Genomic DNA, 15,437 nt, shown 5'->3' on the forward strand with positions numbered 1-15,437 from the left:
CTCCCCATCCCCGGCTATTTATCTACTATGCTGACTTATGTACTGATGGCATATCCATACCAGAATGTCTTGAGGGCGACCATGGGTAGAGAAACACTGAGTTAAATTCCTTTGTCCATTCGTATCTCTTCTGTAATTGCTATATGTTTTACAGAAAGAGCCACATTTGTTGACAGGGCATTTTGTAAGGAAAAACTTTTAATATATTTCGTAGTTTAACCTAGCTGATGTCTTACTAGGTATTTCTAAGCACATGGCTAGCTATCTCTACCTGGGATAACTACCTTTGTCCCTTTTCTTTCGACTACCATCCATTTTGATTCTGCTTAGAATGTTCCCCAATGCAAATGTCCACTCAACCCCCTGACCTCTGAACAAATGCTGATTTACATACCTCTCTCAGAGTGGCTGATAGGTTCTTTTCTGTGCAGTACAATTGCGTTAAGCTTAGCCTAGAATTTTAAGTAATCTTACGAAGCATACTTATTTGGCCTGTATAATATACACTGTTAACTGAAGTAATCTGACAAAGCATTCTTATTTGAGCTATATAAAAATACGTTATTAACTCCTATCCATCATGGTACATCTTAGTTTTACGACTTGTTGTTTCACGTTGTTTTAGTGCCAGGTGCCATCTTTCACATTTTGACCTTCTTCGCATCTCAGAGTTCTTCAAAATCAGGTATAACCTGTTCTTGCTTGCAGTTCTTGGAGAGCTGGTTCATTAATGACGTTGTATGCTGAACCTTTTTTTTTTTTTAACATCTTTATTGGAGTATAATTGCTTTACAATGGTGTGTTAGTTTCTGCTTTATAACAAAGTGAATCAGCTATACGTATACATGTATCCCTGTATCTCCTCCCTCTTGTGTCTCCCTCCCACCCCTCTAGGTCGTCACAAAGCCACCGAGCTGGTCTCCCTGTGCTATGTGGCTGCGTCCCACTAGCTATCTTTTTTACATTTGGTAGTGTATATATGTCCATGCCACTCTCTCACTTCGTCCCAGTTTACCCTTCCCCCTCCCCATATCCTCAAGTCCATTCTCTACATCTGCTTCTTTATTCCTGTCCTGCCTGTAGGTTCTTCATCACCATTTTTTTCCCTTTAGATTCCATATATATGTGTTAGCATACGGTATTTGTTTTTCCTTTCTGATCTACTTCACTCTATGACAGACTCTAGGTCCATCCACCTCACTACAAATAACTCAATTTCGTTTCTTTTTATGGCTGAGTAATATTCCATTGTATATATGTGCCACATCTTCTTTATCCATTCATCTGTCGATGGACACTTAGGTTGCTTCCATGTCCTGGCTATTGTAAATAGAGCTGCAGTGAACATTGTGGTACATGACTCTTTTTGAATTATGGTTTTCTAAGGGTATATACCCGGTAGTGGGATTGCTGGGTCATATGGTAGTTCTATTTTTAGTTTTTTAAGGAACCTCCATACTGTTCTCCATAGTGGCTGTACCAATTTACATTCTCACCAACAGTTGTATGCTGAACCTTGAATTAAAATATAAATTTAATTTTTCAAGCAGAACTTTAAGCAAAAGTCCCACCTCTTGGCTTCTCTTATTTTGGCAGAACCCCCTCAATTTCCATCCTGAAATAATATGGAGCCCCTAAGAGTTGTAAAATTAGCTTTTTATGAACAAAGCCACATGGCGCTCTCCCCAGCCTCCTGTATGTCCCAACTTAGGGCTAAAAAAATTGATTTTTCCATATTGATCTGAACTTAGTTATTGACTATCATTACATTTCCTTGTAAATTACTGCAATGTGCATCTCTTTCCTTGTTTTCCAGGCTGGACGTAAAGAAAGAAGTGATGCACTCAATTCTGCAATAGATAAAATGACCAAGAAGACCAGGGACTTGCGTAGGCAGGTAAGCTGGAAGAAGTGTCGATTGCTTTCCCAAGTTCTCAATTTAGTTGTTTTGGTTAAAATCCCAACAGATACTGGGCACATATTCTTTCTTGAGTTAACGGATGAATTTTCATAGAAAACTGACTATCTCTATTTGTTTTTTGCTAATAAGCTTCTAAATGGCTAATAAAATATCTTGGGGACCTGGAATACTACAGTCCCACTGGAATGGACTGAATAAATTAGCTCTAGTTTGAAAAGGATGTTCAGGTAAGAAAATCAATTTAAAATGACTTGGGGATCTGTGAAAATACCCTGCAGGATCTTGTGATGTTAACTTACAAACAATAGAGACAGAAATTGGAGTTATTTATTTGACTTGCCCCATTCTGATTTTGATCCTTGATGGAAATGTGTTTCTGGTACAAATATGGTAGATATAGAGGTATTTGGGGCCATCAGTTTTCTGAGTTAGTAAGTACAGAGGGTCTTTCTCTTCATTTAATGTTAAATAATCCCATTAACATTTTGGAATTAAATTGAGTTTTAGTCTTTAAGAAAAAGTTGGATTGAATTTGTAAAACAGTGTATTAAGACTTAAAAAGAAGTTGTAATAGTAATACAATCTCCTGACTTAGTGGAGAAACATTTTATTGTTAATGTCTGATATAAAGCAGAATTAAAGATGGAATGTATCTATACGTCTTCCTTTTGGTAGAGTAGTATCACAAATGGTTATAAAGATAACGTTTCAATTTTAAGGTTCATAGTATGCTCACCCTGTTCAGATAAACCAGAAAGTGCTTTTTTTCTGCCTTCTCAGTTTTATTTAGCCAATTAGGCTAATTATATATATATTTCAAGGCTATGTGCCAATTCAGTCTAGAGCTGTTTCCTGTTCAGTTTTTTTATTATTCCTTTAAGATACAAGCTTTAGTTTTGTAATTCCCAAGAAAAAAAGGATTTTATTTTGAAAACTGAGACTCTGTTGCTGAAATGCTGTTACTGTAGTGTAAGCTGTTAGCTCCACAATTGTGTTTCCTGTGTTGCAGATTATATAACTGCGTGGCTTACATGAGGGGTCCTCATATAAATGCAGCCAAACTGTCATGAGCTTCCATTAGATTTAAAAGTGCAAGAGAAATAAAAAGCAATCTAGCTTCTTGGTAGAAATAAAATCAAATTTTTACAATTTAATTATTAGCTCCGCAAAGCTGTCATGGACCATGTTTCAGATTCATTTCTGGAAACCAACGTTCCACTTTTAGTATTGATTGAAGCTGCAAAGAATGGAAATGAGAAAGAAGTTAAAGAATATGCCCAAGTTTTCCGTGAACACGCCAACAAATTAATTGAGGTAAGTGTATTAGCAGTTTTATTAATTATGTGTAACTTGGTGGACTGTGGTGATTTTTAACCACAGTATTTAATCAGCGGAAAAATTTAGGGGCTCATCTAATGTACAATATGTGTAAGACGAAAGTCTTTCATTATTAACATCTATCCAAAACTACCATTTTGGTCAGTTTACATTAAGTACATACATAATTAAATATAGGTAGTCTTTATCCTGGAAACTTAACATCTCCACTTGGTGTTAATGCAAATAAAGATAGATCATGACATACTTAAACTCAGAAGACACTGTAGAAAGTAGTGGCTAGAAGCTGGAGCTTAGGAGTCATACTGCCTGGGCTTGCATCCTGGCAAATTACTGAACCCCTCTGAATTCCCATTTCTTACTATAAAATGAAGATACTAATGATGCCTATCTAGAGATTATTTTGAGATCTCAAAGAGATGATGTATGTCAAGTGCTTAACCCTTTGCCTGAGACACAGACTCAGCTCCATCATCTTGTTTTAAAATTGTAGAAATTGGGAATTTCCAGGTGGTCCAGTGGTTAAGACTCTGCGCTTTCACTGCCGAGGGCGTGGGTTCAATCCCTGGTTGGGGAACTAAGGTTCCCCAAGCCAGGTCACATGGCACAGCCAAAAAAAAAAAATTGAAGAAACTGAGCCCTAATGTGCTGCTAATTAGATATGTTTGAACAGTAGATATCTGTATGTTAGTGGTTGGTTTTTTGGGCTATAAGAAGAAAGAGTGAGTTGCTATTTAATTTCCAGATAAGTTAGGCTTGCCTCCTATCTTTTGATTACTGAAATTATGTTACTGTTTAATTGATTTCATTATTACTTTATTTCAAAAATTTGACACACTGTAAGCATATACCCAACTTATTTAATTTTGTAACCCTAATGTAAAACATCTAATATTTGGAAGAGATATTCCGTAGACCATTTGGTAAGTTGGTCATTATGTAAGAACAGAAAATGGGCCTTTTATGTAAAATGTTTCTTGTACGTTTGGATTTATAGTGACATTAGGCCAGGTTAGTACCATAAAAATATTCTAAGGAAATCATCAGTTATCACATTAAATGTGTCACTAATTTTAAATCTAGTTTTCTTTGAACATTAATCGTTATTCTCACCTGAATTAATTATGTGCAAAATACATAGGTCAGTCTGCTATTCAAGTTACTGATTCTGGCATTTGGTTCGAAGACTTGCATTTTGTGTCTCCATTAAGCATAACCTTTTCACGGTAGTTATATGACTGCGTGAGGTGTAACCTCCAAATGTACAAAGATTGTCTTCACAAAGATTGTCTTCAGGAAGCCAGCCTCCTGTAAGTAGCCTACATCTTAGAAAGTGTGCCTGTGAGGCAGGAAGCAAGGACACTGCCAACCCATGGCCTTGGTTAACAGGTAGCAGTAATGGCATGGGAAAGGGCATCTGAAAGAGTATGGCAGGCTGAAGCTCACAGGGCAGCCCTTTTCTGTTCTATGGCTGGAGGGCCCTTTATAAGGACCTGCTGTACAGTCCTCAGCCTCTCCATCCAACAGAACTGACACTTGTTGAGCACCTGCTGTGTACCATGTATATGCAAATACAATGTACTTTCCACATTCTCAGGTAAGGAAACAGGCTTAGAGAGGTTAAGTAACTTGCATTCCTCCCACAATGAGGGCTGTGCCACTCAAGCTTACTGGCGTAGTGGACAGCCTTATGCCCAGTAAGAAGCACTAGATGGACCTGGTGGGTTTGGAGACCTGCTCCAGGAACTTTGTCCATGCTTATACTTCTTATTTCATTCTGAACTAACCAAGGGCCCCTTAATGTTTAGATTTTGATATTCCCTGTCACAACTCACTTCTGACTCCTTTCTCCCCTCTCTCCCCTCTCCATGCCCTCCACCCCCATCGTCCCACACACATAATATATGTGTATTAAATGACACATGGCTTTTCATTGCTTGATGCATAACCAAAGGCCTTGTAGTATCATTCTGCAAACATTTAAATTACATTTATGATAATAGAGATCCTAGGGTATATAATTGCATATGTGCATGGAAAGGAAATGAATTTTTAAAGTGTTTGTTATAGAAGCCTCAAATTCCTGATTCAAGGCAGAACTTCATTCTTCAATGACAAGCCTTCTCCTCCCCACACTAGTACTTTTGTATTATAATGAAACACTGAATTAGTGAGAGACTGTTTAAAGCAAAGGTAAAATACTTTATTGTGATTATATTGTTAATCTCCTGACATCTTCCTTTCTTTTTATTAGTTCCCCCTCTTAAGTGGAGTAAATGTCTGCAGGCCAACTTTGGTTTTAGGGGCCATTTGCCATTTTTCCTGGGGTTTAGGGGGAGTAAGGGTGCTATGTGAAAGTTGGGAAGGACTGGTGGTGATAGGCCTCTGGCAGGAAAAGAAGGGCTCAGATTCTGCAGCCACTGAGAATTCTGCCAGGTATGTTTGTCCGCCTAAAATATTGAAATACAATTCTATCACTAACCACCTGGAATTAGCACAGACTCCACAGGTAAAAGGCATAATTCCCAGTAAGATTGCCCTCAATATAGATGCCAACTGCAAGTTAGGGGAGTCCCCAGCCCACCTGTACTTCTGACCCACCTGTCTATAAATTCAAGTGTTCCCATGACCTCTCATCCCTTCTTCACAAGACTGCCCTCATTTCAAATGCCAGCCGCAAGTTTGAGGGTCCCCAGTCCACCTGCTCTTCTGATCAACTAGCTACAAATTTGGAGGGTTTCCATGGCCCACTTCAGGTTCAGTAATTTGACAGGACAACTCATAGAATTCAGGAGAGTGCTATCCTTATGACTGCATTTTATTGTAAAGGATACAAATCAGGTCCATCCAAATGAAGAGACACATAGGGTAAAGTGTGGGAAGGTCTCAAAGACAGAGTTTCCTGTCCTCTCCCCATGGATCAGGGTATGTCACTCTCCTGGCACATTGATGGTTCAGCCAGGAAGCTCCACTGAGTTTCAGCAACCAGAGTTTTTACTGAGATTTCATTATGTAGGTATGATTGATAGAATCCCTTCCTTCCGTGGACCTTGGTTTTTCCTGAAAGCCCCCATCCTCTAATCACATGGTTGGCATGGTGGCCTCCCCATCCTCAGTCATCTCATAAGTCTAACATATATAGGGGCTCAGCTGGAGTTACCTCGTTAGCATAAATGATGAATAAGAAAGACACTCCTGTCACTCCTGAAATCTCTCAAGGATTTAGAAGTTTCCTCCCAGGAATCCAGTGCAAAGACCAGACATTTTTTTATTATGTAACACCTCCCCATCTTGAAGGAATGTGGAGTGCATGGTTTTTGGATAGCTTGCTGCCCAGCCATAAACACCACATGGAAGAGGTAAGACAGGGCAGGTTTGTTTCCTGCAGCTTTATGTAGATCCTGTTTGTGGCCATTTACCCAGTGATTTACCACTTGTTTTATCTGGTGTTCCTTGCATTGTTTGGTTTTACTTTTCCCTGGAGGTTTGCCCATTAGGAGCCCAGTTTTCTGATTGAGTCCATCTCTTCTCTCCTAAGTGAATGGTTCTTTCTCATAGAATCATTGATTCTCCCTCTGGTGTATAAATCCCCTTCTGTTTAATATCCGTGTATTGACACTTACCCTTTCTTAGACTCATTTTGTAGTGGGAAACCTCCCTCCTTTCAGAGCCGGCACCTTCCACTGGTGGATTTCTCTGGTTGTTAGGAATGGGGGGCCACAGTCTCCTTCTCTGGAACACTCCCTGTCCATCTTTTTACTGCTGCACACAAATGAATTGAGAGGAGCTATAAGTAAAAATAGACACCTGATTTCAAAGATGTGGCGTGGAAAAAGAATGTAAAAGATTTCATTATCTTTGTATTGATTACATGTTGAAATATATTATCTTGAGATTAAATATTATTTTTTCTAATCTCACCTCTTTTTTTTTTTTTTGGTGGTACGCAGGCCTCTCACTGTTGTGGCCTCTCCCATTGCGGAGCACAGGCTCCGGACGCGCAGGCTCAGCAGCTATGGCTCACGGGCCTAGATGCTCCACGGCATGTGGGATCTTCCCGGACCGGGGCACGAACCCGTGTCCCCTGCATCGGCAGGCAGACTCTCAACCACTGCGCCACCAGGGAAGCCCTAATCTCACCTCTTAATGTGGCTCACGTTGTATTCCTTTTGGACAGCTCTAGTCTAGGTGATTTCCTCAGGCCTTTGAGAGGCTCTCTTCATTCTGCCTCTTCTCTGGATGCTCGCCACTTACGTGCCAGTCCTTATTGAACACCTGCTGCAAGAGCGGGCAGATGGAGGTAGAGCAGCCAAAGCTTCCGCTGGCTTTTGGGCAGTGACCTCACAGTTAGTCAGCTCCAGGATTTTGCTTCCAGAGGTGCTGCTGCTCAACTCCATCTTCTCCATCCTGGTCTGTGTGGGTGCAGTTGGTTGTTTGGCTCTCTCTGTTTTGACACTCATCCAGTATAAACTTCTTAGATTCAGTCTAGTGTTCTGTCCTGTCAGGACTGTTGCTGGCATTGCTCTTCATACTATTGACAGCCCCTTCCAAACTTGTATCATTTCTTTCTTTTTTAAAAAATAAGCATGTCTTTCCTCCTTTGATCCAATATGTTTATAAAATACTGTCTAAGACAACCCATAGGATAGAAACTTTCTCTCAGCTTGCCACTAGAAATCATTGTGTTGATTGTACCATTCTTTGTATATAGTTAGCCGTTCAGCCAGTTACAAATTCCTTAATTTTTGTTTTGATCTCTGTCCCTGCCCACCCTGGCCAAATAAAATAGGGTAAAAAGGTTATGCTATAATTTGGGTTGTCATGTAAAGTCGCTTCAAATGTATTAATAGTTTCTGAGTAGTATTAGGGATAGCATGCACAGAGAAATGGGAATATTATGGTACCTTCTCTGTATACCACATTATGGAAATACAAGATTAGCTTGAAGAATAAAAACCACATACTGACTCGTGAGGTTTTATGAGCAGAGGTGAATTTCTCCAGCCCCTCTGTGTGGGCATAGTGTTTGGAAGGCTGTGTGGTGCCTGCCGCCTATTGGATCCTTATTAAATGACTGTGATTTTACTTGGGAAAGCAAATAACAGAGTGTTTGCTGTGTGGCTGCTCTTATTTTCTCAGGGTCTCACTAGGACCTCTGACTGCCTCACACTACAGTTGTCAGTGGGATCTATTACCTCCCCACATGGTATTGAATCCCCTTTTCTTATGTGAAGGGTACATAGAGGTTGTGCGTCTCAAGGCCAGTGAGTAGGGGAGCAGGAGCTGAGGGTCAGTGTTAATGAGCTGGTGACCCTTCTGTTCACCGTTTTCTTCTGTTCTGGAATATAGCACTGAGGGCTGTTCTTTCATGTTTATGAAAGGGCATGGCCATTATTCAGGGTAACGATAACACCTTTTATACTTGACTCTCCCATATCAAGTTAATGATTTCTTTATGTTGCTTGTCAGTTTAGTGTATTGAGGTGAAAAATTTATTTTCTGTCAGAAATATTAACCTTTTTGTCAATAATGCAACACCCATGTGTCCTTTTTAATTGCTTCATTCTTTGCCTACCTCCTTTGCTGTGAGCAGCTTAATAGCTAAAGAGCAATCAGTTTTCCCTTTTTAACTTTGCTGTCTTCTGGTTCCTTTTCAATTTCATGAATTGAGAGTGAAATAGGAAAAATGCAATTCATGAAATCTTGCCTGTAAAAACTATTATTTAGTATCCCTTTCCCCTCAGCCCGAGACACTGTACAATAAGATAGTGTTTTGTTCATTGCCTTATGAATTAAGAACCAAAAAGTAAATGTAACTGGTATGATTTTGACCTGGATTATCATTATTTGCTATGCTCCCACCACCACCACCACCCCAGGACCAAGTATTTCCCATTATCCAGGACTTCATAGGGTGCGGCTTTATTGGCTTAAAATGTGTATTTTAACTGCAAATTGAATGATCTGCATTATAACTTTTATTCTGTGTTATGCTTATAATACACAGTAAAGTGACCTTGAAGAAACCTCTGTAAGGGGCATTTGAATTAAACACTGACCTTATACGATCTGCCTGTGACATCTTGGATATTTTCTCAGTACCTCTGTACAATACTATAGGCTGAAATTCTTGCAAATGACAAATCAAATGAAACTTCAATTTTCCAGGACTGTAGGATGTTTGCATGAAAGCAGTTGGGTATTCTTAGGGAAGAATGCTGACCTCGGAATCAAGAAGAATTTCCTGAGCATATTGAGCTTGGTTTTCTCACATTTTCAATGGTGTGTAATTTCATATGCGTAGGGTTGTGTAAGACCAAAGTGTCTTGCCTGTACTATTTTAACACCTTAACACCAAGCTTTTTTGGCTGAACTTAACCACCTAGTCAAATTTTGGGATGGTCAGGTGAAGGCAATGGATGTATCTTGTTCTCAAGGAGCGTTGAGCTTCTTTTTTCTTGGAGTGTTGGCAGGAACAATTAAGGAAGCACTCTGCCCAACTCTGGTCTTGCTTCAGAAAAGAGTGTAGGCCCTCCTGTTGCCTCACCAGTAGAGCTGATGGACTAGTGTTTAGACAGGCACCCTTCCTAGCCTTATTGACAGATTTATTCAGGAGATTAGACAGAAATAGGGACCTTTTTAAGTGATCTGTATAATAACATGTAAATGGAAATGATGACAATATCACCTGGGTGGTTATATACACATGAAAGCCTTTTTAAAAATATCAAATAGCCAAGCTGTTTAAAATAGTTTATGATGTTTTAGTAAATTCACAATTTCTAATCCTGTTACTAGAGGTACTGATATCCTGCCTCTTCCTAAAATTAGATTTGGCATGGCTTATTTTGAACAAAAACATGTAAGAGAAAATAAGGTAGATGTAGAAAATCAGGATGTAGGAGAGAAATAATACATAATTATGAGCTATAATTGCCATGCTTGAGTTTGGTTGTGGCACTGCACTTCCTGGTAGCATGGAGGAAAGGAAGACACACAATCAGTTATGTATTCTTGTCTTTAGAATGGAAGAGTGATATTTAAGTGATATTTCCCATTTTTTCATGGGAAATGAGCCTATCGTAAAATGTTAAAAAAAAAATCCTTACTTGGGACTTTTACATAAGGGGCAGTGAATGATTTAATACATAGGGTCCTCAACATTTTAGTAATAAATGTAGTGACAGAGTCCACATGATTTTTTTTTCTTGTAAATTCCGTCTAAAATGAGTCATATCATTCAGTTGACACTGAATTGAGTTCCAAAGAGCTGTGATGAGGAGCTAACCCAGCATGTGGCCTTCTGTCTCCCAGTAACAATATTAGAAGAACTGAGGGCTGTGAGTCTGTGAGTCCAGTGCTTCCTCCTGATCATCCCAGTGTAGCTTTCTTTCTTTTTTAAAATAATGTTCAACCTTCCTGTTTCTTTGTGTTTTAAATGTATCCTGTAAAGAGCTTATGTTTAGTTATTGTTATTCAGGTTAGCAGGGTTTTTTTTTCCTGTTAATTAGGGAGTTTTGTACACACACATTTATTATCATTATGACATGTGGATTCATTCTTACCATTGCATTTTTGTTCTCTCTTTCCCCTTCTTAACTGTGCTTCCATCCCTCCTCCTCTATTTCTAACTCTCCTTCCCTCTTTTGGACTGATTGAGTCACTTCCTTCTATTTCCCGCCCCCCGCCCCTTCTCATTTGGAAGTCATACACTCCGTTTTATTACTAGCAACTCTGGATATTTTAAGCATGCATGTTCAATTCAGAGGTTGAGGTTAAGTAGTATCTTTTCCTCCTTCTGAAACAGTATGAGAATCTTAGAATGCTTTGACTTTAGTTATACTCTAACTTAGATGTTATTGTTGTCCAGTATTTTGGTTCTCTTAATTTTTAGCCCCATGAGTTAGACACTGTTGGTATTGCTTTATTCACTTATTTCAACTTTTGCATAAAATTTACCTGATACCATATTTTCATTGCTTCCCATTTCTTCTTGCATATTAAAACTTCCTTCTGGGATTGCTTCCTTTTTTCCTGAAGCATCTTTATTAAACACCTTTAGTTGGGGTGGGAAAGATCTGTTGGGAGTAAATGCTCTGAGATTGGTTTTGGTTTTGTTTTGTCTTAGTGTCTTTATTTTGGCTTAATTCTTGAAAAGATAATTTTATTGGATGTATAGTCCTAGGATGATTCCCCCCACTACCTCCCTTCAGGGATTTGAAAATATTATTACCCTATCTCTGGCTTCCATTGTTGCTGTTGAGAAATCAGCAGTCAATCTCACTGAGCTTTCTTTGTAGATAATTTGTATTTACTTTCTGGCTGTTTTTAAAATCACTTTTGTTCTAAAGCTTCACTTCAGTGTGTCAGGGTGTAGATTTCCTTTTATTTACTCTGCTTAGAATTTATCTTCCCAGATCTGAAAATTGTTTCATCCATGCTGAAAAATTTCAGCTGTTACCTCTTTCAGTATTGCCTCTTTTGCATTCTCCCTGTCTTCCCTTCTGAAATCCTCATAGTTGAATAATAGACCTCAGTTTATCTTTCATGTCTCTTAATTCCTTTTATGGTTTCCATGTCATGAAAATGTCTTGGTTTTCCTGAATAATTTCTTCAGTTTGACTTTCCAGGTTAGTAATTCTCTTTTCAGCAGTGTCTAGTCGATATTATTTTAAATGTCTAGAAATGGTAGACATTATTACTTTTCTCTTAAAGTTCTATTTTGATCCTTCTCAAATCTGCCTAGTTATTTTTGAGTGTGTTTTTCCTTTTCTATACTTTGTATCCTTTGTGTTATCTCTGTTAATGTAAAAAAACATATTTCTTAATACTCCACTTTTGATCATTTAAATATCTGCAAGTCATGGATCTGATTACACAGTTCTTTTGCTTCCTCTTGCTCAAGATACCTTATTTCCTTGTGTACTTCCTGTATTTTTTATTGTGGGTTCACATTCCTGGTATTTCGTATTTGGGAATTCTTTGAGGCCTGGGTTTAGATTACTTCCCAGAGAAAATTTCCATGTATATTTACTTCTGCCAGTTGCTTATGGATACTATTAGTACATGACCTCCTAAACCTAAAAGTTTTGGGGGCCAGATAAATAATATAATTTCTATACCTAAACCCCTGAGGAGGGCCAGCCTTTGGTTAGAATTTACAGGAGAGACCTTTTTTTTTTTTCCTCCTCCTTGAGGGAATGATTAGGGCTTATACTGGCAAGTATCCTACTATTTTGCTCTTCATGTTGACTTTTCTCTTAATTCACTCACTTAGGATGTTGCCTTTTGGCTGTCCCAGCTCTGTGCAGATTCTCTCATCTAAGGCATCTACCTTATGAGACCCATTAAAAACCCAAGTTCTGACCACAGAATGGCTCACATACTCCCCTTCATAAACAGTTTTCCGTGCTTGCTTACCTCTCTGAATTTCTGTTTTCTCATTTCTAGCCTCTCCTAATTTCCCTTAATTACTCAACTCTTACCCTACATTTTTTTTTAACAGCATGATTGAGGTATAATTTATATACCATAAAACTCACCCATTTTAAATGTACAATTCAATGGTTTTACTAAGTTTACAGAGCTATGCAGTCATCATCACAGTCCAGTTTGGAAGTTTTCTGTCACCCATGTGTGCTTTACTTTTTGGTTAGCTATCTTGTTCCTCCTCATAAGATAGCCAACACCTGTCCCTGGAAATTGGAAAGTTGGAAGCTTGACCTCTGTTCCATCATCATTTCTTCTGTGGGTTTGGAAGTAATTGTTAGAAATATCTTGAGTGGTTCTGAAATTTATATGATGTGCAGTTGGGACTTCTCTCTTCATATATGACAAGTTTGGAAAAGTTGATTTATTATTACTTTGGATTTTTTGAGAGTACAGAGAGCTTAACCATTTTAAAGAAGAAAACTCAGGTGGTAGCTTGACCCAAGATCACATGGCAAGTGATGTAGAGTTTGAGCTTCAACTTTACGGCATGCTACTCAGGTCGTGGTGTCACTACTTAGACGTAAAAGCTCCCTATTCCACAATTCTTGTCACTTGTTTCACCTCCACAACAGGTATAGGCTACTATGAGAGTAGGTCATTAATTTATTACCAAGAACAAAAACAAATCTCTTCTTGTCTTCCTGCAAAGGTCCCAGGGTAAGGGGCAGTGGGAAACAACCTGTGTTTGACTTAAACAAATTTTAAATTTATTTAAAGTCTTCAACACATGTATAACAGAGGAAAATTTGTCATAATGGTATATTTTTTCCCCCTTGTAACCTTGTTTCATATATTTTATTTAAGTAAAGAAATTCTAGAGCTTTCCTAAATGTCTGAAAAGTTGTCTTTCCTGTCATGTCCAGATGTCATATTTGTTGATTTGACACAGCCTGGCTGTGACCATTTTTTCCTGCACAGCACAGATTATTACTGGGCTACTCCTAAAACCAGCTAAAGCCCAGGGCTGTTTTTTGTTTTTTTTAAATCAGGGAGTTGAAAGTTTTCTGAAATGCTGTGTCTTCTACAGGGTCCAAACTTAAATGGGATAGGCAGAAGTGGTGCAAGAGAGGCCTCATGATTCCAAAGCTAGTAGTCATGGTGTCAATCTTAGCCCACCTCTTAGATTAGCGGGAATCTAAGATGTTTAACTTGTTAATGCACAAATTACTGTGGTAGCAAAGATATAAAAAGTTATTCCCAGAGCAAATTAGAGATGTTGCTCATCACTCTCCAAAGTCTCAGCTCTGCTAGGTTCTCTGGAAGTTAGCTGCTCTGAGTATTTTTAATTCAAACTTCAGAAACTTCTTCAGTCTACTGAGCTGCTATCCCAGATTTCTAGAGCCCCACAAAGAGGTATTTAGGAAGCTCCTTCCCTCATTCCCAGCTTTCATGGCAGTCAAGCCTGGCACTAGTATATGAGGGAGGTTAGCTTCTCAGAGAGCTGTGGTCGAGATGTTGCATTTGCACATTTGTCATTGTTAGAAGTGAGTGGTGCTTTCCCTGGAGGGTGAATTGAAGCTCATTCATCTGGAGAAGACTGTCAGTGACAGGCGCCCACTTCCTCCTCCCAGGGCAGGCGGGGTGGCCTCCTGAAACAGGCAGTGTAATCTTGTAGAACATTAAAGTAATGTTTTTAAAATAAAGAATACGTCTTCCCAAGTCTTGTTAGTATTTGTATCAGGAAACAGGAAAGATGGTGTACAGAAGTCAGCCATTTCAGCCTTTAGCCACATACCATCTCGTGTGTCTGATCTGTAGTAGATAATACTTATTGTAATCCTTTGCTTCTTAATTATTTTTTTCTGAGTTTTACAGATTCATAAAATTGGGAGAATACGAAATTATACTAGTAGTGGCTAGAGAGTGGAAGGCAGAAACAGTGACAGACCTTCCTGAATCTAACATGTGACTGGCCTCCGAAAATGGTGGGCATGGGGTGGGACTAGGGATCTTTGTTAGTCCCAAATTGCTAATTTAGTCATCAACCTCAAATTTTATATTTGGTTTCAAAATGCCTTGTTAAGGCAGTGAAGCAATAGAAGCTGCGGCTTCATAAACACATCTAATTTAAGCTTTCTCCTTCAGTAGAGCATCATAAAATGTACATTTGAGGGATAATGTTTGTAAAAGTTTTATCTTCTACAGAATTTAGCTTAGGTCCTATTTTGTAGCACTTTTAAAGGAAACAAATAGAAATCAACAATTATCTTTATAGACTGTCATCATAAATAGAAGTGCCTCTTTGCTCAGGTCCAGTTGACACTGGAAAGTGGAATTGTAACCTTCAGGAAGTATAAATCTTACTTCTTTTGTGTGATTTTGAAGGCCCCTACCCATTAAAGATCTGACTTAATCTTCTTTTTCCGTACATTTTTATGTTTAAGTTGCATGTTAGTTCTTTTGTTTCTCCTGGTGATTAGGCATTGCAGGATTGTGATAGTTCACAGTCTAACAGAAAGCTGATAATCCCTAACTGTAACACTGCGAACAACAGTAATGGTATATAATTTTTCTTGTGTCTTTATCTGCTTAACTTGGGTGGAGGAGTGAAAATCAAAGGTTATTGCCATTGCCCTTGTTTACTCTGGCATTTTAAATTCTCAGAAAGTGCCTCTGATATTCAACTGCCTGCACCTCTATTATCCATAACTCAGTTTGCAACTGGGGTAAGATATGTCTCAGCACT

At 38.7% G+C, this 15,437-nt stretch overlaps 1 protein-coding gene across 1 annotated transcript in view; it reads left to right on the top strand.

Annotated features, from left to right (window-relative positions):
- The window catches only part of CTNNA1 (catenin alpha 1), a 175,822-nt gene that overhangs the window by 124,776 nt on the left and 35,609 nt on the right, over window positions 1-15,437 (top strand). Inside the window, exons 8-9 of the mRNA XM_060093424.1 lie at window positions 1,817-1,897; window positions 3,083-3,235. Of these exons, the coding sequence (XP_059949407.1) occupies window positions 1,817-1,897; window positions 3,083-3,235 (234 nt within the window). The remainder of the gene's footprint in view (window positions 1-1,816; window positions 1,898-3,082; window positions 3,236-15,437) is intronic.

Source organism: Mesoplodon densirostris, chromosome 3 (assembly GCF_025265405.1).
Source record: "Mesoplodon densirostris isolate mMesDen1 chromosome 3, mMesDen1 primary haplotype, whole genome shotgun sequence".
Classification (NCBI taxonomy): Eukaryota; Metazoa; Chordata; class Mammalia; order Artiodactyla; family Ziphiidae; genus Mesoplodon; species Mesoplodon densirostris.